At 46.0% G+C, this 25,983-nt stretch overlaps 1 protein-coding gene across 2 annotated transcripts in view; it reads left to right on the top strand.

Moving 5' to 3' along the window:
• Positions 1-25,983, top strand: part of ALOX5 (arachidonate 5-lipoxygenase) — a 49,778-nt gene that overhangs the window by 1,275 nt on the left and 22,520 nt on the right. For both annotated transcript variants that reach the window (XM_039233746.1, XM_039233747.1), the window contains exons 2-4: positions 4,381-4,579; positions 9,731-9,812; positions 21,078-21,200. In XM_039233746.1, the coding sequence (XP_039089677.1) occupies positions 4,381-4,579; positions 9,731-9,812; positions 21,078-21,200 (404 nt within the window). The remainder of the gene's footprint in view (positions 1-4,380; positions 4,580-9,730; positions 9,813-21,077; positions 21,201-25,983) is intronic.

Raw genomic sequence — 25,983 nt, forward strand, 5'->3', positions numbered from 1 at the left:
TGCAAGTAGGTACCCAAGGAATGTTCCCTTCCATCAACCCCCAGTACCAGAACTAGACCAAAAAGATTCAGACTTCATAAAGTTGTCTTTTTTACCACTTAGTTGAACCATATAAAAGTGTTCATAGTTGACAATTTTGGGTAGACAAAACTGGGAATTTCATATGGTTCAACTAAATACTTCTTGGATAAAATTCATGAATTAGGTTTTAGGCCTATAGAGCTAAAGTAAGTAATATTCCACTCCTCTTCCCAACTCCAAACTCAAAGTGGGCTTGATTCCTATGCAGGAGCTTCAGAGCCTTGCTATAAGCCAACTTGACACTTAGCCACGTTCAGCATGTTAGCCTGGCTCATGCACCCGTCAGGAAAAGTTAGGTGCTGAGTATGAAAACAACCGTCTCTTGTTTGGCTTCCCCCATTAGAGAACTGGCCCTGGGGACAGTGGTACAGGAGGCCTAATGAGATATCCATTTGGAAAGATGACAGCTGCCATTTCTGAAGCACCTTCATTTATTTCCATTATTTCACGGATTCTCCCAACATCTCAGGGAGGAAGATAGAGTACAGACTACTTCCCCTTAATAAGCAGTGGGCCCCATTCTCCTCTACACACATGCTTGCGTGCACACACGCACACACACACACACACATACACATACACACACACAGCCCTGCAGCACAGGGCACCCCAAATGTGGCTTCTCCCAGGAGGAAACACTATGGTGTGGCCAGAACAGGGTCATTGGAAGAGGAGTGAAAGCACTGTTCTGTTCACTATCTCCCCACCTTGGGAATTCATTCAAATGACACTATGACTAAACACCTCAGTGAGAGTCCCAGAAGCAAATTTCAGGAGAGGTTTGCATGTCCCATTTCCATCTGGGTGAGAAAGGGCAAGCCAGGAGGGGCTGCTGTGCTGCAGGTAGAATCTGCTGGTTCCTAAAGGCTCTTTGAAAAAAAAAAAAAACAGTTTTGAGAAAGTTCCTGTTGATGCAAAATTACTCCACACTTTCTTGCACAGTCCAGAGCTACTTCCTCATTCTCCAGCCAGCCAGTGTCTCTTTAAGGATACGCTGTCTCTGTTGGGTAAAGGTGATAAACCTAAGAGAAAATACTTGCTGAGAAGAATTGGCCATCCCATTTTACTTGAAAATTGTTCCAATCATTAAGGTTAACAACAACAACAACAATAAAGGCAGTGGATTCAGTCCTTTCCAGGTCTTTGGCAGGTGAACTCCCACACTCCTCTAGGCATAATTCAGTCAAATGATAGGACTGATTTTTTTTTTTCCTCAGTGAATTGAGTTGCAGATTCCCAGTTACTCTCATCAGAGTTCTACATACTGATTCAGGTCAGGACTGGGAATTGATACACTCCAAAGGGGACATCCTCCTGTAAATAGTCACACCCTCAGTGGCTCCCCACTGCCTGCTTGGGAAGGCCCACACCACAGACCCAAACAGCCCAGAGATTGGCTGCCACTCCCTGTCTCTCTTGTTCTCTGGGGAGCAAAGATCTGAGTGAAAACGAGGAGGCTCACTTGCAAGTCAGGCTGCACAGATGCACGCCATCCCACAGCATCTGCTGGTCACTGAGCCACAGCGATGCCAAGAAAATCAGACAAGCAGTTCCCACTATGTTTGTGGCACAGCGGTAGGTTGAGGCTGGTCTTGCTGCTAGAAGGTGCCATTGCAGGCCGTGTGCAGACTGCCCCCCACTAGCTCCCCGGGATGGAGCAGCTCAGTGCTCCATACTGCCAGGCTTCTGATACCAGGAGATGGGCAGGCACAGTGGCCGTGCTGGGCAACCCTTCCATGCCTTTTGGGGTGCTCTGTTTATCTGTGGCCCTTGATGACAGAGGACAAGGAAGGAGGAGAGTTCAAGCAGTGCTTTGGGTGTTCTACAGGCCTCAGGTTTGGGAAGCCCTGGACTCAGTGCCTCCCAAGGTACTTTCTAAGCCAGATTTCACCAACCCTTGACCTTTTCCCTTGGTGGTAGAATCTAGAGTTCTCCGTGTGATAGTGAAGTCAATGGAGGGGAAAGGTGTTCATCCTGCATGTGACCCCATGCATCTTTATTTCCATCCTCCTCCTACCAAACTGCCAGAGGAACACCAGGGAGGACTTCCTAAGAGGAATGGGAAGTTGGATATTTTCAGCAAGCCTCATGGCTCCGAATACAGTGAGCAGCTCACATATTGTGGTTACCAAAGATGCCAGACACTTATGGTTAGAAAGCGGAAGCCTCCTCCCTGTTCCCTGCGGCCTGGGCAGGCCTCTGTGCTGGGATGACACGTCTTGGTCCATAACAGGTGTGTAGGCTCATCTGTGCTGCCAGAAATCACCATCCTTCAGGGTGAAAGAACCCTTCGACCGCACAGTGTGTCTTGTGGGAGAGCAGAATCCTCAGGCAAGGTCCCAGAGAGCATTGAGCATTGAGCCCCAGGCCTGTGGGACCTCAGGCAGGCAGCCTGTCTGTCCTGCAGTGTGCTGATCCCTGTGAAGGAGCCAGGAGGCCCTGGGGTGTAGGGTTGGGAGAGGAGTCCCACTTGGGCTGGATGGTCTGAGGAGCTGGGAGGAGAGGAAACAAAGGACACAGCTCTTTTGGGGTGACTTCTGGGAGTGGGAGAGAATGGAGACCCCTGAGCTGAGGCATGAGTGGGCTAGCAGGAAGGTTCTGGTGGGACAAGAGGCCCCGTGCCTCTTGTTTGGAGAAGCACAGTTGGCACTGGGTGGCCCACAGCTGCACATCTACAGGGCCCATCCCTACTCCAGGCCCCACCTGCCAGGAAGATCGACAGAGACCTCAGCTCTCCCATGGGGCTGAGACAGAGGTTCTCACCAACAACTGGGAGTGGGCAGAGAGCAAGGTGAGCCCATGTGACAGGGAAGCTCAGTCAGCCTCAGTCTTGAGGTCACAGTCTAGCTCCAAAGTGACCGACCATGGGCCTCAGCAAAGTGCTTTAGTCCCTGAAGCTCTGTGCCTTCGCCCAGCAAGGGCAGATAATGCCTAGCTTGCAGGACCATTGAGAAATACAAATGACATGATGCCTGAGGGTGCTCCTTTCCCCAAGGGTACAGGCAGCCGGCTGCTGTATGCATCAGAGCCAACAGATCCTTCCTCCCAGACTCCTGGGGTCACTGCCTGCGAGCAGGTGTGAGCTAGAATGGGCCCCTTCACTGCAGTCCATCCCTGACTACACAGAGCAAATCGAGTAGCCAGAAGTAATATGGGAGGAAGAAGCTCACGCCTCTAGGCTCAAAACCTGGGTGGAATTCCTGAGGGTAGAGAGGGGGCCGTGAGGCATTTTTGTTGCTGGCACTGCAGACCAAGAAAAGGGAAGTCAGCATGTGGTGAAGTCTGGGCCTGGACAGCTGCTCCAGGGAAGTGGCTTCTCTGTGGCTCCAGGGGGCTGGAGGGGGCTGACAGTATCTGTGGTATTGATGGCAAGGCTAGCAGGGAGAGGACCGCCATTCTAAAGAGGCGTCATGAACACCTGAGGCAGACATTCTCTTGGGAGGGACAAGACCAGCACCTTGGAATGAAAAGGGAAGGGAGTTGGGGCCCAAGAAGGCTCTCCAGGACTGTGTGATTCTCTGACGGAGGGCTAGATGTCCAGCTGGGGGTGGTAGCCGAGGAAGAGATGGAGCAGCATCTCTGAGGAAGGGAACAGTGGAATCTCCAGTCGCTGTGGCTCAGTGACCAGCCAATGCCCTAGGATGACATGCATCTATGCAACTTCACTTGCAAGTGAGCCTCCCCATTTTCACTCAGTTATTTGCTCCCCAGAGAACAAGAGAGACATGGAGTGGCTGTGCAGGAAAGGTCTAGATTAGAATTCCATCTCTGACAATGAATAGCTGGCGTGGGACTTAGTAAGCCTCAGTATCTTCATCTGTGACACAGTCATGACTGCCCTCATCCTGACATCGTTATGGGCGTCTGTAGCAATTGTCAGCAAGCCTTTTGCAAGTTGTAGAGGGCTGTCCTGCACGCAAGGGCCAGTGTGCCCCCTCCAGCCCTGTAGGGTGGAAAGGCTAGCAGCCCCCCACCCTCCTCATGAGCTGGGCAGCTGAAGAGGACCCTCACCCAGCTCAGCCCAACAGAGGGCACCCCGCCTGGAGTCTCCGTCTCCTCTGAGCCACGTGCAGACAGCAGAACGTCCTTCTCTGAGCAGCGCTGTCCTTCCATTACTCACTAGACCTCCATCTCCATAAAGGCAGAACCCAGGACTGGTCCGTCTCTGTCTTCCAGGGTGCAGCACGGAGCCTTACTGAGGGCAGGCATTCGGCAGGCATCTTGGCTGCATGAACTAAGGGGTGATACAAAGGCTCAGGAACCCCAGAAAACCTCATTTGCCCCCTTTTTTCCCCTCAGGTGGATTCTTATGATGTGACAGTGGATGAAGAACTGGGTGACATCCAGCTGGTCAAAATCGAGAAGCGCAAGTACTGGATCCACGATGACTGGTACCTGAAGTACATCACGCTGAAGACACCCTATGGGGATTACATCGAATTCCCTTGCTACCGCTGGATCACCGGGGAGGGCGAGATTGTCCTGAGAGATGGACGCGGTGAGTGGCCCCGGCCCCTTCCACTCCCTGAGCTTCCCAAGAACTCCTTCCTCCAAGAACTATATTCAGAGGAATAATAATACCACTGCTGTGTGCCTGCGTGTACCTGAGGAGGTGGGACCTTCCTCGGGGTACTAATAAGTCCCACGCTCAGAGGGTGCAGTGAGAGGTCTCTGGCCTCACGTTTCTCTGTGTCCCCTCTCTGTGCTACAGCCCTTCAGGGGCAAGCTTATGACCTTCTTTTTGTCAGAGGGTAACTGAAGTCCCTAATAGCAAATACCTGTGGACGCCCCCCTAGTGGGGCTGCTCTCCACATGAGTTCCCCAGTCCTCCTCTCTGTGATGTCACAGTGGGGCTTGGGCTCCAGGGCAACACGCACAGGCCTGGGAAGGGAAAAGGTCGACCAGGAGTGCTCTGAGTGCCAGCCTAGAAGGGGCATGGCCAGGCCTAGTGGTCGTAGTTACCAGTTGTTAAACCTAGAGTCCCACATTTTGATTAAAAGAGAAACGTTCCTAAAATCTGGCCTCTTAAGCAAGACCCTCGAACATGCCAATCTGGCACCTCAGGAGACCATTCCTCATAAGAGACGGGCAGCTGGCCTGGCCTGGTATGGAGGGACAGAGAGAGGAACAGATGGCAGAGGTCAGCTGACGTCACTCTGTGCCTCTGAATGACTCCCCATTTTCACTAGCCTGTAACCATGTAGAAGTCAAATCCATGTCTTGGCAAAATTCTGACTTCAAGCTGTGGCCCTTCAGTTTCTTCACACTTTAAACCCAGGACGAGAAGTCTCCAAAGCCGTGCACCACTAGAAAAATGAGGGGAGGACAGATGCAGTCACTTCCTTGTTGACAGCACATTCTGTCACTAGATAATTCTTTCTTCACAGAGGTCCAGCAGTGTAGGCCAAATGGAAGTGATATTACCCCCATTTTTTAGCTAAGAAAACCAAGACAGAGGAGGAAAAAGTTCTCTACCTAGTGTTCTTAAACTGCCAGGCCATGTCCCATTGTTCCTTTCTTTTCTTTTTCTTTCTTTCTTTCTTTCTTTCTTTCTTTCTTTCTTTCTTTCTTTCTTTCTTTCTTTCTTTCTTTTTTGAGAAAGAGAGTGAGCAGGATAGGAGGGCAGTGGGAGAGGGAGAGGGGGAGAGAGAGTGAGAGCATCTTAAATAGGCTCCATGCTCAATGTGGAGCCCAACACAGGGCTCTATCCCACAATCCTGGGATCATGACCTCAGCTGAAATCAAGAGCCAGATGCTTAACCAACTGAGCCACCCAGGCGCTCCCTCCCATTGTTTCTGACATGGAATTTAAGAAACCAGTTTCCAGGGGCACCTGGGTGGCTCAGTCGGTTGAACATCCAACTCCAGCTCAGGTCATGATCTCATAGTTTGTGAGTTCGAGCCCCGCGTCAGGCTCCGTACTGACAGCTCAGATCCCACTATGGATTCTGTGTCTCCCTCTCTCTCTGCTCCTCCCTTGCTTGCACTTTGTCTCTCTCTCTCAAAAATAAATGAAAGTTTTAAAAAATTAAAAAAAACAATTTCCAAAAATATTTCTGAACTGAATGATTGGAGCTAGAGGACTTTTGTTCCCTGGCCTCACAACAAACAAACAAACATCAAACAAACAAATAAAAGATCACACAGTTCACTCTGTTATGGTGGCCAGAATGTGGACAGTGGTGGACAGGGCACTTCTCTTTCTCTAGTGTTGGAAAAACACTAGCTCCAGGTCTCCCCCCAACCCTCCCACCTGGGGTCTAGGTTGTACAGTCCTTCTCCCCACAGACCCTGCATCTCTTTCCAGCAAAAAGCATATGGCACATTCAAATGAGGATGTTCAGAAAGGTATAGGCCATGGGGCCTGGGTGGCTCAGTCGGTTAAGCATCTGGCTCTTGATTTTGGCTCAGGTCATGATCTCACAGTTCATGGGTTCCAGCCCTCACATCAGGCTCTGTGCTGATAGTACAGAGACTGCTTGGAATTCTCTCTCTCCCCCTCCCCTGACCATGCTTGTGCTCTTGCTCTCTTTCTCTCTCAAAATAAATAAATAAGCTTAAAAAAAAAAAAAAGAGTAGGCCAAACTTGGTTTACTCTGTGTGTTCGTTTCCAGGATTTCTGTAATAAGTTACCACAAAGTCGTTCAAACTGGTTCAAAAAATGTATGCTGAATTTTTTTTTTTAATATTTAAAATTTATGGGTTTGGGATCTGTTATTAAAATTGATTGCATTAAGACTTCCTAGATGGTGACTATAGTTAATAATATGATATTATATATTTGAAAATTGCTAAGAGAACAGATCTTAAAATTTCTCATCAAAGGAGGTGGGCAGGCAGATGGGTGAAATAGGAGATGGGCATTAAGGAGTGCACTTGGTGTGATGAGCACAGGGTGATGTATGGAAGTGTTGAATCACTGTATTGTACACCTGCAATTAATATAACACTGTTAACTGGAATTAAAATAAAATTTTAGAAGTTCTCATCACAAGAAAAAACAAAGAAAGAAGGGTGTAGACCAGTGTGCAGATCATTAGCACTGCCAGTTCTAGTGGGGTGGGGGGAGGGAAAGAATGCCAGAATAATCCAGATGGGGAGTGTCCTAGAGACAGAGCCCCTGTAGGAGTAGGTGTGGCCCCCAGTAAAGATGCAGACAGCAGGGAGATGCTAAGAGAGGACCTGGGGAATAAATGTCCTCACCTCACTCTCCAATGCCCTCCTCTCTCTGGTGGCTGATCCAACATGGAGCCCATTGATGCAATTCATTCCAGCTGAGGACAAGATCAGGGACCTCCAGGGACAGGATGAGGTGAAGGGTAGATCTGGAGGGGCACATGGAAGCTATCCATCCAGCATGTTCCATTTATCAATTGCTGTGTAACAATCGTAGTGGATTTAAGCAGCCATTTCATTTTTTTTATGATCTTATGGGATGGAAATTTGGGAAAGGTTCAGCTGGGTGGTTTATCTGTGAGCCATGAAGCATCACCTGTCGGGGAAGGGCTAGAAGGCTCACTTTGAAGACAGTTCCTCTCTCACATGTCTAATACCTCAGGGCTCCTTGGTCTCTTTCTCCACCTGGAATCTCATTCTAGAAGCCTTCTCCATGGAGCTGGGCTTCTCACAGCTTGGCCATCACAGGGTAGTGGCACTTCTTACATGGTGGCTGGCTTCCAAGAGCAAGCATTCCAAGAGACATAAAGCGGAAGCTGCTAGTCTCTTCATGTTTGGGCCTGGAAACTGGCAGAGGGTAATTTCTACCTTATTCTGTTGGTCCAAGCGGTCACAGAGCCCACCCAGACTCAAAGGGGACATAGACAGCACCGCTCAATGGAAAGAACGTCAGAGAACTTATGGCCATCTTTAATCCACCACATAGCACAACAGCCAATCCTTTGGACAATCTTGAAATGAGGGAACCCCGCGCGTAAGCAACATGGTAACCTCTGCAATCTAATGCTCCACCCCTGCACCTGGGGTGAACATAAATGTCAGAGTGCTGTCATTGTGGTCCCAGGGATCAAGAGCACCTATGTGAAGACAGCTTCATTAAGGCAGTAATTTCAATCTTTTGGAATCTACCCCCCTCTCCAGAACTCTGGGGCATTCAGTCTAGGCTTTGTCACTTGCTATGTTCCCAAAAGTTCCATCAGTCACTGGGGTAGATGTCCAGCTCCCTCGGGGCCAAGAGAAATGGAACCTACAGCTTTTGAGGCTTGGTATGTGCAGTTGCACATGTTCTGACTTATTCACACGACTGAAATTGAAGAGACTCAATTCCTCAGAGCCAGGTGCCTGAGCCTGAGAAATAAGCTAATTCTTTGAGGTGGATTAGAGATGATAAATGTCGAGTGCCTACAACAGTGTCTCCTACAGCCAATGGCAGCTGTTGTTAGCTAATACTCAGCTTGCCTTCAGTGGCCTCAAGCCCCTTCCCTGCACCACCACTGGATGGCCTAACATCCCCACTGGAGAACAAAGTTCTCCATTGATCTTCCTCTCTGGGCCCCAGTTCCAAGCCCTGGACTGGAGCTGCCTCAGCCAGCAGGTGCTCTGAGTGTGGGCTAGGAACTGTTGGCTGTTGGTCTGTAATGAGCTGGGTACTGAGACTGAGAGTAGACATTTACAAACTTTTATAGCAACTTGCAAGAATTATTCTATGACTGCTGCATCTTCTAATGAAAGCAGGGCTTATGTTTTGAATGTCCTTGGTTTGTTTTTTTATTTCATTTTTCTAGTAGTTAATTTTTATTACAATTTATAAAAATATCAGTCTGTGATTAAATGGAGAATTTTAAACCCACAGAGAGCTGGAAAAGCACTATTATATGCCCCCTTTTTTGGAGGTGCTCTGGAGTCTTCTTAGTCTGGGCTCCCACTGTGTTCACTGGTGTTAACCTAAATAACAATATAAAGGGTAATCATGAGTTGGCCTCTCCTGCTCTAAAGGCCCTGAACAGCTTGCCCTTGCCCTTAGCCACTTGCCCCACTCCTGAAATGAGAGACAAAATATCTTTGAATCTGGGCTTAGGAGGAGGAAGAGGAAGCCCAGGTCCATCATGATTGTAAGGACAATAATGTTAGTTATTGTTCCTACTAACTGGGTGCCAAGCACTGTGTGAAGGGCTCACTAAGTTTCTACTATAACCCTAAAATTGGCATTATTATCCCCATTTTGCATGTGGGGAATCTAAGGCAACTTACTACATACACTGTGCCTTCCAGAGAGAGGGAGAGAATCATTGGCCACCCTCATAAAGCCTGATGATACCCAAGCCTGGGTCATGTATCTGGACATGATTCTCAGAGCTCCAATGTGCAGGGCTCCCAGCTTGCTGAATAAGCAGACAGGAAGAAGGGCATCTGGATGGGTCTTTTATAACAGGAGTGGCTGAGACCATGGATATAAGTCTTTTGTTGAAAATCCACTAATCAGGTGTGTGACCTTGGACAAAGTTCAAAGGCAAAGCTATTCAACCTCCCTAAGCCCTGGTTTCCTCCATATGAACTGGGGGAGTGTTCAGAGGCTTAAATGAGATGATGCATGTAAAGATGAGGCGTGGGCATGTGTGTGAGGGAAACCTGAACGCTGGATGTTGTTACCCTTCTTCCTGTGGCTCTTCTCACACCTGTCCTTTCCTCACAGCAAAGCTGGCCTGCGATGACCAAATTCACATTCTCAAGCAGCACAGACGTAAAGAGCTGGAAACACGGCAAAAACAGTATCGGTGAGTTATGACATCAGACCAAACAGCCCTAAATAAACTCTGCCCACAGCATATGGCTGACCACTGCTGGTAAGTGATGGCCAAACCACCAGTGCCCTGTAGTGCTCCTCAATCCCCAGGCTCCACCTGACCACCACTGTCCAGGCAGAGATAGTAAAGCGTATTAGGGAAAAAACTTTGGGAAAACTGTATCAGCATTTAGGCAGAATGGGGCAGCAAAAGCTTGGATGTATCTTAATGTTCTTTCACCTCCCATTGTAGAGATTACTCCCTCACTTTTTATGTCTTCTGGTAACAATTCTATTATAAAGGTGATACATAGTCTCCAAAAAAAATTTGACAAATCTTTAGCAAACAGACCAAGAAAAATGAGTGACAGAACTCAAAATTTTAAAAGTAGGAGAGAGGAAGCATCAGTACCCACCTCACACAAATTAAAATGCATAAAAGGGAATACTATGGACAGCTGTATACCAACAAATTAGATAACTTGGGTGAAATGGAGAAATCCTAGAAAGACAGGAATGGCCAAGACTGACTTAAGAATAAATAATCTGAATAAAACAACCACAAACCAAAAGATTGAGGTAGTAATTTTGAAACTTCCCACAGAGAAGCCTACACCCAGATGACCTCACTGATTAATTCTATCAAATGCTTAAAGAATTAGTACCAATCCTGCATAAGCTCTTCTAGAAAATAGAACCGCATCTCAATGCATTGAATGAGATCAGTATTATACCAAAATCAAACAAAGACATCATAAGAAAACTACATACAATATCTCTTATGGATGTAGATGTAAATATTTTCAACAAAATATTAGCATACTGGGTGCAACAGCATGTAAAAGGTATGATACACATAACCAGGTGGGATTTATCCCAAGTATGCAAGGTTGGTTTTATATCCAAAAATCAATTAATGTAATGCACCATATCAATAAAGAACAAAGAAACACATGATCATCTCAAAACACATACAAGAGTGCATTTGACAAAATCCAACATCTTTTCATGACTGAAAAAACACTAAAAAAAATTGGGAATTAAATAGAAATTTCTCAACCTGGTAAAGGGCACCTATAAAAAACCTTACAGTTAATATCATTCTTTTTAATGTTTCTTTCTTTTTGAGAGAGAGAGAGAGAGAGTGTGTGAGTAGGAGAGGGGCAGAGAGAAAGGGAGACACAGAATCCAAAGCAGGCTCCAGGCTCTGAGCTGTCTGCACAGAGTCTGACACAGGGCTTGAACTCACAAAATGTGAGGTGGTTACCTGAGCCAAAGTCAGAAGCTCAACTGCCTGAGCCACCCAGATGCCCCCAGTTAGTATCATTCTTAATTTCCTCTTAAGATCCAGGAACAAGAGAAGTATGTCAGCTTTTGCCACTTCTGTGTAACATTGTACTGGAGGTGCTACCCAGGGCAATTAGGCAAGAGGAGAGAAAGGGCACCCACATTAAAGAGCAGTAAGTAAAACCACTGCCATTCACAGATGAAATGATCTCACATGTAGAAAATCCTAAGAAATTCCCCAATAATATTGGAACTAATAACCCAGCAAGGTTGCAGCGTATAAGACCAATATATACAATTCAGTTGTGTTTATGTATACTAATAATCAACAATCTGAAAACAAAAATAACAAAACAGTTCCATGTAATAACATCAAAAGGAATAAAATTCTTATGAATAAATTTAGCAAAAGCAGCCCAAGACGTATACAATGAAAACTACAAAATGTTGAAAGTAATTAAAGAAGACCTAAATAGTCCATCAACGGATGAATGGATCAAGAAGATGTGGTTTATGTATACAATGGAATACTACATGGCAGTGAGAAAAAATGAAATCTGGCCTTGTGTAGCAACATGGATGGACCTTGAGAGTGTTATGCTGAGCGAAATTAAGTCAGGCAGAGAAGGACAAATATCATATGTTTGCACGTATAGGAGGATTAGGAGGAACTTAATGGAGGACCATGGGGGAGAAGAAGGTGGGAAATAGTGGGGGAAAGGGGGAGAGGCAAACCATGAGAGACTCTTGAATGCTGACAAAAACTGAGGACAGATGGATGTGGGGGGGGATGGGCACGGAGAGGGGCACTTGTGGGGATGAGCACTGGGTGTTATATGGAAACCAACTTGACAATAAACTATTTGTAAAAAAAAGAAAGAAAGAAAGAAAGAAGACCTAAAGAAGATGAAAGACATCTTAAATTCATGGACCAGAGGACTTAATATTATAAAAATGGCAATAATCCCCAAAGCAATGTACATATTTAACATGATCCCTATCAAAGTTCCAGCTAACTTTTTTGCAGAAATTGACAACATAATCCTAAAAATCATAAAGAAATGTGAGGAACCCAGAATAGTCAAAACAGTCTTGAAAAAAGAAGTTGGGGAACTCACACTTGCCAATATCAGAATTACTACACTGCTGTAGTAATTAAGACAGTAGTGGTATTGGCATAAGTTTAGATATATAGAGCAATTAAATAGAATTGAGTCCAGAAGTAAGCCCTTGAATTTATGGTCAGTTATTTTTCAACAGAAGCAGCAAGACAATTCAATGGAGAAAGAATAGTCTTTTTAACAAATGGTGTTGGGACAACTGACAAGCTACATGCAAAAGAAGAAATTGGACCCTTACACCACATACAAAAATTAACTTAAAGTGGATCAAATGCTTAAATGTAAGAGCTAAAACTAAAACACTGAAAAAGGCAGGGGTAAACCTTCATGACCATGGATTGGCAAAGTACTTACAGATATGACAACAAAGGCCTAAGCTACAAAGGAGAAGTAGATAAACTGATGTTATCAAATTTTAACTTTCATGCTTCAAAGGATACCATCAAGAAAGTGAAAAGACAACTCACAGAATGGATAAAATATTTGTAAATCATGAATCTCATAAGGGACTTGTATCCAGAATATATAAAGAGCTCTTACAAATCAATAATAAAGACAAATAATCCAATTTAAAAATGGAGAAAGATCTGACTAGACATTTTTCCAAGGAATAAGTATATGAAAAGATGCTTGACATCATTATTCATTAGGGAAATGCATATCACCACCACTTCCTATGGAAGTCAGATAATAATAAGAGTTGTGAGGATGTGGAGAAATCAGAACCTTCATATACTCCTGGTAGGAACATAAATTGGTGCAACTGCTTTGGAAAACAGTCTAGTAGTTACTCAATTTGTTAAATCAAGAATCACCATATAATCTAGCAATTCCACATCTAGGCATATACCTAAAAAAATGAAAATATATGTCCACACACAAACTTGTATATGAAGGTTTACATTATCCATAATAACCAAAGGTGAATACAACCCAAATGTCCATTAATTGATGAATCTGTAAATAAAATGTGGTATGTCTATACATGAAATATATTTTGGCCATAAATAAATGAATGAACACTTCTCCAGAGAAAATATATGGCCGATAATTACTTAAAGGGTGCTTAACATCATTAATCATCAGGAAAGTGGAAATCAAAATCACAGTGAGATACCACATCACACCCACTAGGATGACTAGAATCAAAAAGACAGGTAATAACTAGTGCTACCAAGGATATGGAGAAACTGGAGCCCTCAAACATTGCTGGTAAAATACAAAATGGTACAGCCACCTTGAAAAACAGTTTAGCAGCTTCTCATATCTTTAAAAAAATTTTTTTTTTATTTTTTAGAGACAGAGGGGGAAGCCAGGGGGTGGGGCGAAGAGAGAGACAAAGAATCTTAAGCAGGCTCCACACTCAGCACAGAGCCCGACATGGCACTCAATCCCATGACCTGAGCCAAATGAGCCACCCAGGAGTTGCCCTACAACTCCTCAGATCTTAGACTTCTACTAGCAGTTCTATCCCTTTTTCTTTTTGTGCATGATGCCTACACAAGAGTAATGAAAATAGATGTCTCTATACACACACACACACACACACACACATACACACAGAAACTTGTACATAAATATTCATAGCAACATTATTTATAATAGCCCAAAGTGGAAACAATCTAAATTCCATTACCTGATGAATGGATAAACAAAATGTGGTATATTCATATGATGGAATGTTATTTCGCATTAAAAAGGAGTGAACTATGGATACATACTAAACCATGGATGAACCTCAAAAACGTTATGCTAAATAGAAAAGTCATTCACAAAAGACCACAATTGTATGATTTTATTTTATGAAATGTCTAGAACAGGCAAGTCTATGGACACAGATTAGTAGATTATTGGTTGCCCAGGACTGGAAGTTGGGGATGAGGCATGGAGAGTGACTATTAATAGACACAAGGTTTCTTTTTGGGGCAAAAATATCCCAAAATTAGATTTTGGTGAAGCTTGCACAATTCTATAAATATACTAAAAACCTTTAAATTGGATACTTTTAAGGGGTGTATTTTTGTATGTAAATTACATCTCAATATAATTGGTTTTGGAAATAACACATGATCTAGAGTGCTCCTCTGGAAAACGATGGTCAGTGGGCCGTATCCAGCCTGTAAATTTGTTTCATGGTCATTGTGGAGTTCTGAGTAAACAGGGATTTTATTCCCCTCAGTCCAACACTTATCTGTTGTCTGTATCAAGGCATCTTTCTTTTTTTTTCCTTAAATAGTTTGTCAAGTTGGTTTCCATATAGCACCCAGTGCTCATCCCAACAAGTGCCCTCCTCCATGCCCATCAGCCCCCTTCCTCTCTCTCTCACCCCCCTCAGCCCTCAGTTTGTTCTCAGCATTCAAGAGTCTCTCATGGTTTGCCTCCCTCCTTCTCCCCAACTATTTTTTCCCCTTCGCCTCCTCACGGTCCTCCATTAAGTTCCTCCTAATCCACCTATACGTGAAAACATATGGTATCTGTCATTCTCTGCCTGACTTATTTTGCTCAGCATAACACCCTCAAGTTCCATCCATGTTGCTACAAATGGCTAGATTTCATTCTTTCTCATTGCCATGTAGTATTCCATCGTATAGATAAGCCACATCTTCTTGATCCATTCGTCTGTTGATGGACACTTAGGCTCTTTCCATGATTTGGCTATTGTTGAGAGTGTTGCTATGAACATTGGGATACATGTGCCCCTATGCATCAGCACTCTAAAGGCATCTTTCATGTCCTACTTTGGCCGTTGGAGACATTTGAGTTTGTGACTCCTTCCAAGGAAGAGGAATGGATGGAATCATGCTAAACAGTCAGCATGGTTACCTGGGCTGTGGAGAGGCTCTTGGGGAGTGATGACCATGATGCCTTTCCACGTATTTCTCTATAGGGTAACTGCCTGCAAAGAATATGCTGTATGTAAGGCTTTTTTTAATCCAATAAAGCAAAAGAAGGGTAATCAATGACCTGATACTATGCAGAGCAACATAGACAAACCTCACAAGTACAGCATTGGATACCGGAAGCCAGGCACGTGTTGGCTGGTCCATAGAATTTGGAAGTCTGTTGTTTAGGGGTTACACAGCAGTGAAACAATAGACAATAGCAAGGAAATGATTCTCATAAAAGGGAGGATGGTGATCAGGGGAGGTTGAGCGGGAAGCAGGTGCAGTGTGGGGTACTGGTAACATTCTGATTCTTGATCTGGATGTTGGTTATACAGATATTTTGTGCATTTTTCTCCATGTGTGTGCATACATATACATGTCCACACATACATACATGTAATTATATATTTGATTTCATAATAAACTTTTAAATAAAAATTTTATGTCTTTATATCGGATGAAGGAGGGTAACCTGATTATGCTTGAGTAATGTTAAAAATTTATGAATTTGTGGCTAATTTTAAAACTTTTGTGTGTAAGCCTCTCAGCTCAGACACCATATGACAAATTCTGGGACTTTTGTGTTTGGTATGGTGCACAAGGCATTGTTCCAGAGCTCTGCACCACCATTCTCATCTTAAAGCATTGTTATTTCTGAGCTCCTTCCTCAGCTTTCTTCCCCACTTCAGCCATCTGTGTCAAAGCATTCCATGTGCTCTTGGCCTTGTGGAAAGAAGGAATCCTAGTTTGCAGTGACATTAAACAGCTTTCAGAGACTTCGGCTAGTTTATGTCCTGTTAGATGAGTGGACAGGAAGTTTTATCAGTTCCACTCTAATTCAGACTAAGATGTTAATGGCTGATAAATTACTCTTGGAGCCATGTTGTCTTAACATAGTATTTTCCAAAGTGTGTCCTGGAGCAGTGGTCCCATAACTTTCTCCCTGTGGTAAGGCAAGTTTGGGAAACTGTTTATCACATCTTCTTTCTGGGGGTTCCCAATGCACATAAGCACTGAGAATTCTGAGGAGTTCTATGGTAGTGGACTATGGTTAATTTTTGTTTTCAGTGTTTCCCAAGAGAATTGGATGTACAATTCTTAACGTCTCACAGAACAAGTACTCTGTGGTGCCCTTTGGAAAATACCCTTTTACAAGGGAGCAGTGATTCAGTGGTGTGTTTGTTTTACAGGGGCAGGGCTTTGACAGGGCCTAGGGAGATGGGGCCAAGGGCTTTTCCAGTGAAACAGTTGTCCCCCCTTCTTAGATCTAATCGTCATTGTTTCTTCCTCCTTCCACTCATCTGTCCTCTTCAGACGCCTCCTCTGCTTCCGTTCAGGAAACACTGAACTTTGCACCGTCTGCATAATCTAGGAGTTCCTCTTTCACATGAGCTCTCAGGCTTCCAGATGAGAGTTTGGAAGTAAAGAATAGTCTCTAATCTGTCAGGAAGCTGCAGGCCCAGCTGGCCCTCATCCCTCAGTCAACCTGGTAGGGAAGTGGAGAAGCCCACGTGGGTCATAACGCACCACCATGTGTTCTCACCGTGACTGTGTGCACCTGGCTGGTGCGCACACACACAGGGCTGCATACAGTGTTGCGGTTTGTAACCCACAGTATTTAATCATTTTGCGACTTGCTTTGTTTCACTCTTCATTCTGTTTTGAAGGGCAGCCAGTTAGCACAGACAGGTGTCGAGTGTTCACTTAGCTTCTGGGTAGCACACCATTGTATGAACAAACCGCCAGGCTCACCCACTCTCTAGCTGATGGACATGTGGACCTTCTTTAATTTCTGGCTGTCACAAGCCACACCAGAGTGAGCTTTCTCACCTGTGTCCTGGTGCTCTCATGGAAGAGCTTCTCCAGGGAATATTCCTAGAAGTAGACCTGCAGGATAGACCACATTATGAGTTTTCTAGATATTGCCAATGGTTTCCAAAGGGGTTCTGCCAGTGTGCACCCCAGCGCCTGCTTCTCAGGGTTGCAGTTTCCCTACATCTTTGACACACTTTGCATCTTGAGACATTCTCATTGGTGTCGGTCTGATGTGTCCGAAATCGTATCTCTCTGATTTCCTCATTCTTAAATTGCCACATATTTCTCACTGTGTGGTGAATTCAACCATTCCGCTGTTGTTTGTTTCCTGTCTGTGTGTTTGTATTTGGCATTTCCAATGGTACGGCAAGAAGCACAATGTCCTGGTGATTCATTGCTCTCAGATTAATTTCCAGAACTCCTGTTGCTGGGTCAAATTAGCAGTTTCATTAAAAAAAAAAAAATACTAACAAAAACCCTTTCCCACAATGTTATAGTAATTTTCGGTGCAGTTTTCCAGTTGTGTATGTATATATATGACATACCTGATCATGTCAATCTTGTATATTTTTGACAGTCGAAAAACCCCTAAATTGGACCCCATTGTTGTTTTAATCTGCATTCCCCTGACCACTAGCTAGTTGAGCCTCTGTGCATTGCCTCTTCTTTGAATTGCCTATTTATATACTTTATTTTTATGTGTCCTTGTTATTATTAACCTAAAGGAGCTCTTTGTGCGTTAGGATAGCACCTTTTCGTTATAAGTATGGTATATGTCATTTGTCTACTGTTGCTTGTGTCACAGATTTTAGTTCTTTATTTTCTTAACTATATGTATTGGTTTTCCTTTACAACCTTTGGGTTTCCTGCTTTACGTAAGAAGGTCCTCCCCACCCCAGTGTTACATAAATATACCTATATTTTTGTCTAACCTTTACAATTTAGTTTTTAACATTAGGCTTTTAATTCACCTGCCATGCATTTTTATACATGATGTGAAGTGGGAGTCAAACAGCCCCAGTATCACTTACTACCTAACACACTCCTTCCTCCTTCCCCGGGGAATGCTGGCACAGCCTGCTGGCTTGTGCATGGGCTCTGAAGCCAGTTTCCAAGCTCTGCTCCCACTTACTCCATGTCCTCTGAAAGTTGTTTTGTCTCTGTGTGCCTCCTTCCTCCTCTCCCTCCCTCCCTCCCCCTCCTCCTCCCTCCCCTCTCTCCCTTCCCCTGCCTCTCTCTTCCCCTTCCTCTTCCCTCCCTCCCCTCTCCCCTTCTCTTTTCTTTTTCATTTCCTCTTCCTTTCCTCCCACCTCCCTTCTCCAGCCCCTCCCCCCACTTTCTCTGTCTCCCTCTCTCTCTCTCCCTCCTCTCTTTCTCCCCCTACCTGCACAGCCTTCTCTCTCTTTGACATTTTAACATTTAATGAGTATATATCTATACATGCCCTTTTCCCTTTTTTTTTTCTACCTAGGACTTACTCAGAAAATTGAGGTCTTTTCAACTCAAAATTTTTCTCTTGTTTCTTGATTTTTACCTCTCCATATATTCCTTTCTCTCCTTTTGGACTTCTTAGTTCTGCATATTAAATCTTCTGTGTCTGCCTTTCATGGCTCTTGTGTTTTCTTTTTAAGTTTTTATTTTAATTCCAGTTAGTTACATACAGTGTCATATTCATTTTAGGTATGCAGTATTCATCACTTGCATACAACACCCAGGGCTCATCCCAACAAGTGCCCTCTTTAATCCCCACCATGGCTTCCATTTCCTTGTGGTTTTGCTCTGTATTTGTGTTACATTTTCTTCCATTTTGTACAGAGCAGTGCCTGGCACGTGACATGCTCAGTAATTAGTTATTGAATGAATACATTTTGTGCAGGAAACAAATTAGATCTCACAGTGACTGTTCTCTTTTCCCATTTCTCTGTTGAATTTTCAATTCAGAAATCATGTTTTGTGGCTGCAGAAAGTCTTTTCAGGGGCACCTGGCTGGCTCAGTCAGTAGACCATCTGACTCTTGATCTCAGGATTGTGAGTTCAAGACCCACATTGGGCGTGGACCCTACTTTAAAAAGAGAAAAGAAAAAGGACAAAAAAAAAGTCTTTTTACATTATACTTGTATCTCATTAACACTTCTCTTTTTTTAAGAAATTAAATGTCTTAAAAACAAAGAAATTAAATGTCTTTTTTGCTTCTTTGTTTCTTCTGCCTGGCGTGTTCAACTCCCTATGGAGTGCAATTTTTTTCTTTGCCTATTTTTTTAAAATATTTTTTATTTATTTCTAGGAGAGAGAGAGAGAGACAGCGTGAGCAGGGGAGGGTCAGAGAGAGAGGGAGATACAGACTCTGAAACAGGCTCCAGGCTCTGAGCTGGCAGTCAGCACAGAGCCCGACGCGGGGCTCGAACCCACGAACCGCGAGATCATGACCTAAGCAAAAGTCGGACGCTTAACCGACTAAGCCACCCAGGCGCCCCTTTGCCTATTTATTACGGGCACAAAGATCTTTGGCCCCTGTGCAGGTCAGCCTGTCAGCTGTCTCAGGCAGCAGTGACCTGCAGTGGAGGGGAGGGGGGAAGAGCTGTGGGGCAAGACATTCCAAAAAAATCAATTTTCTAAAACAAAGGGGGAAAAATCAGTAGATTAGTTGACATTGTACACTTGTCTACATTTTATCAGCATTGGCATTAATACAAATAACAAATATAGAAGATTTTCTTAAAGTCCAGGAAAATGGAATACTGTAAGTAAACCGACAGTGAGAAAGGACAGTGCTACACAACAGAAAGTGGTTTTCAAAATGCATTTGCTCTGGGTGACCATATCCAGTTCCTGTTCGCCTCTTGTGGTCCCAATGGGAGTCTTACTGGACCAACAGGACAGCACAAAAAAACATGGGGATTTTTGTGACAGTAATAGCACAAGATGATATTCAAGGGACTCCAGACTTCTTCATGACCTCAACTCTCAGTGCTTTACTTTCCCCTTGTAAGAAAGATTTTAGAAAAAGAGAATTTGGGGTGCCTGGGTGGCTTGGTCGGTTAAGCATCTGACTTCGGCTCAGGTCATGATCTCACAGTTCATGGGTTCAAGCCCCGCGTTGGGCTCTATGCTGACAGCTCAGAGCCTGGAGCCTGTTTCAGATTCTGTACCTCCCTCTCTCTCTCTGACCCTCCCCTGCTCACTCACTCTCTCTTTCTCTCTCTCTCTCAGAAATAAATAAAAAGCATTTTAAAAAATTTTTAAAAAGGAAAAAAAGAAAGGAGAATTAGGAATACAAGTGAAAAAGCTGTTAACCCAGAATGTAAATTTTGATTTTTAAATAAATACGAGATCATTCTCCCTGCCCTAAAGGAAGAGACAGTTTCTATTGGTTTTGGTTTTGCAGTAATTAAAGGGAAAAAAACAGCAAAATTTAAAAAACAAAGTGTAAGTGCCCAATGCTGCAGGGTAAGTTTCAAGGACACCAGTATCTGGAAATGTGGGCTGAATACAAGGCATGTCCTATCTTGGGGGGAAGCTACTTTCATTATAAGAGTCACTAACCTGCTACCTGGCAGCTGTCTGTTTCTGAAGTTCCTCATCCAACCACCGTGCGGCCCTGGTCACCCTACTTGGAAGGCATACCCACTGTCCCTTTTCCCCAGCCGCCACAAACACACACACACACACACACACACACACACACACACAGGCGTGTTGACTGAGCTGGTAGGACACTGGCACTGGCTGTCCAGTTGGCCTAGAAATGGAGTAGCCTCAACCACTTCTACCTCCAGTGATTGACAAGGCAACTCTGTGCCAGGGGAGATAGGCGGTTGAACGTCCCATCAAATCAATGAGATCTTCTGATGCTTCCTTTTCAACTTCCTTTTATGCAGTGGTGCACATCTACCATTCACTCGCTACTCCTCTTCTGTGAGCCCAGTCTCAGGTTCAGGAGACCTCAGACTTCTGCTCTGGAGCTCAGGGCACAGCAGTGCGGGCTCCCGCCAGACCCCGGGAGGGGTCCCAGTTCATCACGGGATGCATAGTCATCTTATTGGCCTGATGGAGGGCACATCCTCAGACCACAGAGACAGCCTTTAATCTGAGGGGCCAACCCAAAAGCCAGGCACTTAACACAGCTTTCTTCTTTTTATTCATGCTCAGATGGATGGAGTGGAACCCTGGCTTCCCTTTGAGTATTGATGCCAAATACCACAAGGATTTACCCCGAGACATCCAGTTTGATAGTGAGAAGGGTGTGGATTTCGTTCTGAACTACTCCAAAGCGTGAGTTTCCAAGAACCTAAGGATGCTGGAAGCCCCTTCAGGGGCCGGGGCTGTGGGTGGAACCCTCACTCCTTTCAGTGGAGCTTTGGGCTGGGGAGCAGCTCAGCTGGTCTTCCCAAATCACTTGATTGTATTTTGGCCACAGTGGATCTCCAATGTGCAACCACAGGGCAGCCTATATCTAAACAGTTATAACCTGGATGGCTCCAGACACCAAATGTAGCTCTGTTGTCAGCCCAAGGTAGAGGTCTTTACCTGGAGTGCCCATCCACACCCACATCTCATCCCCCCATAGCCGGTTCAAGGTTGGAAAGGGTTCACGTTGTCCCCTGGATAGCTGGGCTCCGCAGTAACAGTGGCCACCACACCTGTGCTGATTGCTGACACCCATCCCTGGGTTGTCTATCACAACAACCCCATGAGGGAGGCACAATTATCCCCACTTTGCAGTTGAAGAATCTGAGGAACAAGGAAGTCACGTACCTTATCCAACGGCCCCTGCTAATGAATGGCAGAGATTCATGTTCTGTGTTCCTTCTTTGCAACTGAATTACTGCAGGGCTTGTAAAGCGTGCTGAACCCTGAAACCTCTTGGGTGCTTGTTAAAAATAGGGAGCCCTAGCCCCATCCCAGGGCTAGGGGAGGAGCCTTTGAATCTGTACTTTGACACTCTGGGGAGTTCCCACAATCATACAAATCTAGAAAACTCTACATCCATGGCTCTGCCACCTGATGCATCTTAGAACGCCCTGTGGAGCTTCAGCACCTCTTGGTGCCAGGCCAACCCCACAGCCAGGATGACTGTCTCCCGGGGCGAGGCCCTGGCCTCAGGTAGCCATATCCTGGGACCACATTTGCTCAGTGGGAGCCTAGCTGCTCCCCTTGAGAAGGGCACCTTCTGGTCAGACTTCTGAAAGGAAAGCACAAAAGACCACATACTCAGGCCTTTGCCAAGGACTTCCTCCTCTGGACATTTTGGAAGAACTCTATACACACGCACACACAGCCTCACAATTAGCCTCCATAGGGAATCTCCTCACATTGGCAAGGCCGTATGCATTGGTTTCCTTCAGGCCGCCTGAGAGAGAGCAAGTAGTAGGGGCCCAATACTTATCAAGCCTCTGCCAAGGGCCACGCACATAGGTGTGGGCATTTTCTACTAGAATCATCTATTTTGACTTTCACAGCCACCCTGGGAGGTAGATACTGTTCTTGAATATTTCCAGGTAAATCACCTGGGACCAGGTCAAGAAATTTGCCTAAGGTCATTCAGAAAGAAATCGCCCAAGCCTGAGTTTGGATTCAGATCTCTTTGGATCCAAAGCTGGGGACTTTTCCCCTGCTACAACTGGGATCAGCTGGAGAGAAAAATCAAAACCAAACATCTGGATTAGTAATGCAGTAACCCAACACCTGGCTCCCTAGAAACATCGGGGCAATTAAACATCTCATTTCCCACCCAGGGATCCCCAAAGGCATGTGGCTCTGGTAGAGAGAGCCCTGACCAGGATGGTGCAAGCAGGGCAGAAACCCCTTCTGAGAGGGGCAGTTTACAGAGAAAATGATAATTATGGAGAGACAGCCAGGTCAGAGAAGATCCTGCTTTGGGGAATCATGCCACCTCTGCTTAGTGATGGTGAAGGTAGGGATGGCGGAGGGATGGTGGGTGGATGGATAGTAGAGGGATGGACGGATGGATGAATGGTGGGTGGAGGGGTGGATGGAAAGAGGGAAGGAGGGAGGGAGGAAGGGCGGATGATGGAGGAATATGTGGACAGTGGATGGTGGATGGATGGGTGGTGAGTGGGTGGATGGATGGTGGAGTGAAAGCCAGGCTGTGCCTTTCTTATGTCTGCTCAGTGTTCCCAGAATGGACTGTCATCTTTGTACCTCCAGAGCCTAGCACAGCAGCTGCCACAGAATAGGTGCTCAGTAAACTCTGTCGAAATGAATTGGGTCTGATCCCACTGGCCTGTCAGGGGCCTTTGTTATCACCTCATGGGCCCTCACTTCTCTCTCTCTCTCATCCTCTCTTTCTTTCTCTGTCTCTGTCTTTCTGTCTCTGTCTCTCTCTCACTCTCTCTGCCTGCCTGCTTCTGCCTCTGCCTCTGCCTCTCTCTCTCTCTCTCTTTCCCTCTGCCACACACACACACACACACACACACACACACACACACACACACACACCTTTCTTCTCTCACGTGTCCCCGTCATGGCTAACAGCACCCTAGATATATGTTTATTATTATATCCCACGCTGCCTCGGCCCAGCCTGCCCTGCCCGGGCTGTTAGACCAGCACCTGTAGCCCACTTCTGCCCATATTTTAAAAGCTCCCAGGGGGATCCAGCTGGCAGTCAGTGTTGAAACTACTGGCCTCAGTGCCTCCCTTGGCCTCATGCTCCACTTAGTTGCACGTGGGGTCACATGTCTGGGGTGTCAGAGTGCATCTCCTTCCCTCCCAGCTCTGTCATCTCCCCTTGGATATTCAGGAACATCCTTCTACCTGCTTCCCCAGGACCCATCCCTCACAGCAATTGGAAGTTCATTCTCAAGCACACATACAGTTTTTTGGAGGCTCTTTCTATAAAGGCAAAAATAATTATTTCACTCCGCCCTCTAAAATCCTTGAGTGATTGCCCCAACTACAGGCGAGAGCCCAGGCACCTCTGCCCAGACCCCCTGCCCTCTCTCTTGTCCACAGGTGCTCAGGATGTGTTAGCCGTGTGCACCCAGTGCTAGTTGGCAGGGTATCCTCATGCCCTGGTCTTTGCATGAGCTTTTTCCTCCACCTCAAATACCACCCTTCCTTTCTTGGCCTGAGAAATCCAACTCATCATTTTTAGGACCTGCATGAAGTGACCCTCCTCCAAGAAGCTCCTAGAAGCTCCTAGGCCTGAGTGAGATCTCCTCCTTGTGCTCCCCAGTCCTGGCCACACAAACCACCACTTCTCAATGACACCTCAACCCACCTTTCTCCACATCTGCCATGTAACTTGGCCCCTTGAGCTATGGACTTGGCAGGAACATAGCTAAGAAATCTTGAGACAGGCCCTCAGCCCCTCCTGGTACAGCTCAGCTGGGCACATCAGCCAAGCCTCACTCCTGCTGGCTAAGGACCACGAGGTTCTAAGAAGGAGATAAGAGATGTGCTCCCTGCATTTGAGGAGAGCACAGCCTGAGCCAAGGGGACTAGAACTTAAGGAGGCTGCTCAAAGCACCCCCCCACCCCAGGGAGATGAGGGGCACATGGAGAGGGCCCTAAACCAGTGGAAGGTGATGTTAGGGAAGCTAACTTCTCTGAGCCTCAGGGTCTCATCTGAAGAATGAGACCACGGCTCCTACTCGGGGTCATTGTGAGAATATAATGGGGCCACATGTGTCAACCCTGCACAGAGAAGTTTCTCCCTAAAAACAGCATTGATTCCCATCCACATTTAGCAGTGGGGTCAGGCCAGCCAGGACCCACTTCATCATCAGACACCTGCTGAGCACCTGCTCTCAGATTGCCCTCTACCATCAAGGACTCATAGATGGACCATCGCTCTGTCTGGTGCTACCTTATCATGGAGTCCAGGAAGGCTTCACAGTAGAAGGGCATCTGACTTGGCCTTGCTGCTGGCCAGGCACACATAGGCGGGGGCCAGGAGGGGTGGGACAGGGACACCCTGGCAGGCTGCCATGGGCAAAGGTCAGCTGTGGCTGGCCTGCTCACAGAACCAAGTGAGTTGTGACATTTCCTGGGGGCATCAAAGCAGGAGCAGCTTGGTTGTTTACTCACTGTTTGCAGCCTGGAACTCAATTGCAGGAGGTCGGCGTGCTGATAAGGGAATGTCTTTCAAGGAAATTGAGAAAGAGAGCTTCCTTCCTAGTAAGGTAGAACGGTGCAGAAATATGACTGAGTTCTGGAAGAGGTGACCAGCCGCGTGCCAAGGGGCTTGACCCTTACCCACCATGTATTTCCTATCAGATGACGTCAGGTGAAGGCAGCTCCTTGAAGGACCGTCCTTCTCCCCGAAGTCCCAGGGGCACTTCACTGTAACCACATCTTCCTGGGGTGGGGGCAGCACTGCTTGGCTCGGCAGCCTTTGAGGGTCAGACAAGAGAGCCCAGAGGTGGGGGAGGGGCTGACTGAAGACAGGGAGTGGGAGAGTAGGGAAGAATGCAGGATGTGGTGCGGATGGACCCAGGATCCAGTTGGAATTCAGGTCAAAATGGGGAGAGACTGAGGGTGAAACCCAAGGCATCCCTGACTTGTGCATCTGGCTTGCTGGGAAAATGGAGTGATCATTTTCCCTTCCCCACACCCTCTACAAAGGGAAGCTGATGAGGGGGTGGGGGCACCTGGGTGGCTCAGTGGGTTGAGCAACCGACTTCAGCTCAGGTCATGATCTCACAGTTCGTGAAGTTGAGCCCCATGTTAGGCTGTGCAGAGCCTGCTTGGGATTCTTCTCTCTCTTCTCTCTCTCTCTGTCCCTCCCCTACTTGTGCTTTCTTTCTCTCTCAAAATAAATAAATAAACTTAAAAAAAAAAAGGAAGGTGGGGAAGAAGCAGGGGGTAGATGAGTTCAACTTGGGGGCACTGCTGAGGTTGAAAGCCCTGTGCAGCCTCTGGAGGTGCCGTCCAGGCTCAGGGCCAAGGGCCAGAGGCTCTGTGCCAGGGAGGGGTAGGGGAGTGTGGTCTGATGGCCATAACCCATGACCCCTTTCCCCGGCCCCCTAAGCAAATCTCTGCTGCTTGTTTGGAGACCAGTCAAAAATCACATGTATAGCAGCTCCTTGAA

This window comes from Hyaena hyaena, unplaced genomic scaffold (assembly GCF_003009895.1).
Source record: "Hyaena hyaena isolate Hyena2069 unplaced genomic scaffold, ASM300989v1 scaffold_78, whole genome shotgun sequence".
In the NCBI taxonomy this organism is placed as follows: domain Eukaryota; kingdom Metazoa; phylum Chordata; class Mammalia; order Carnivora; family Hyaenidae; genus Hyaena; species Hyaena hyaena.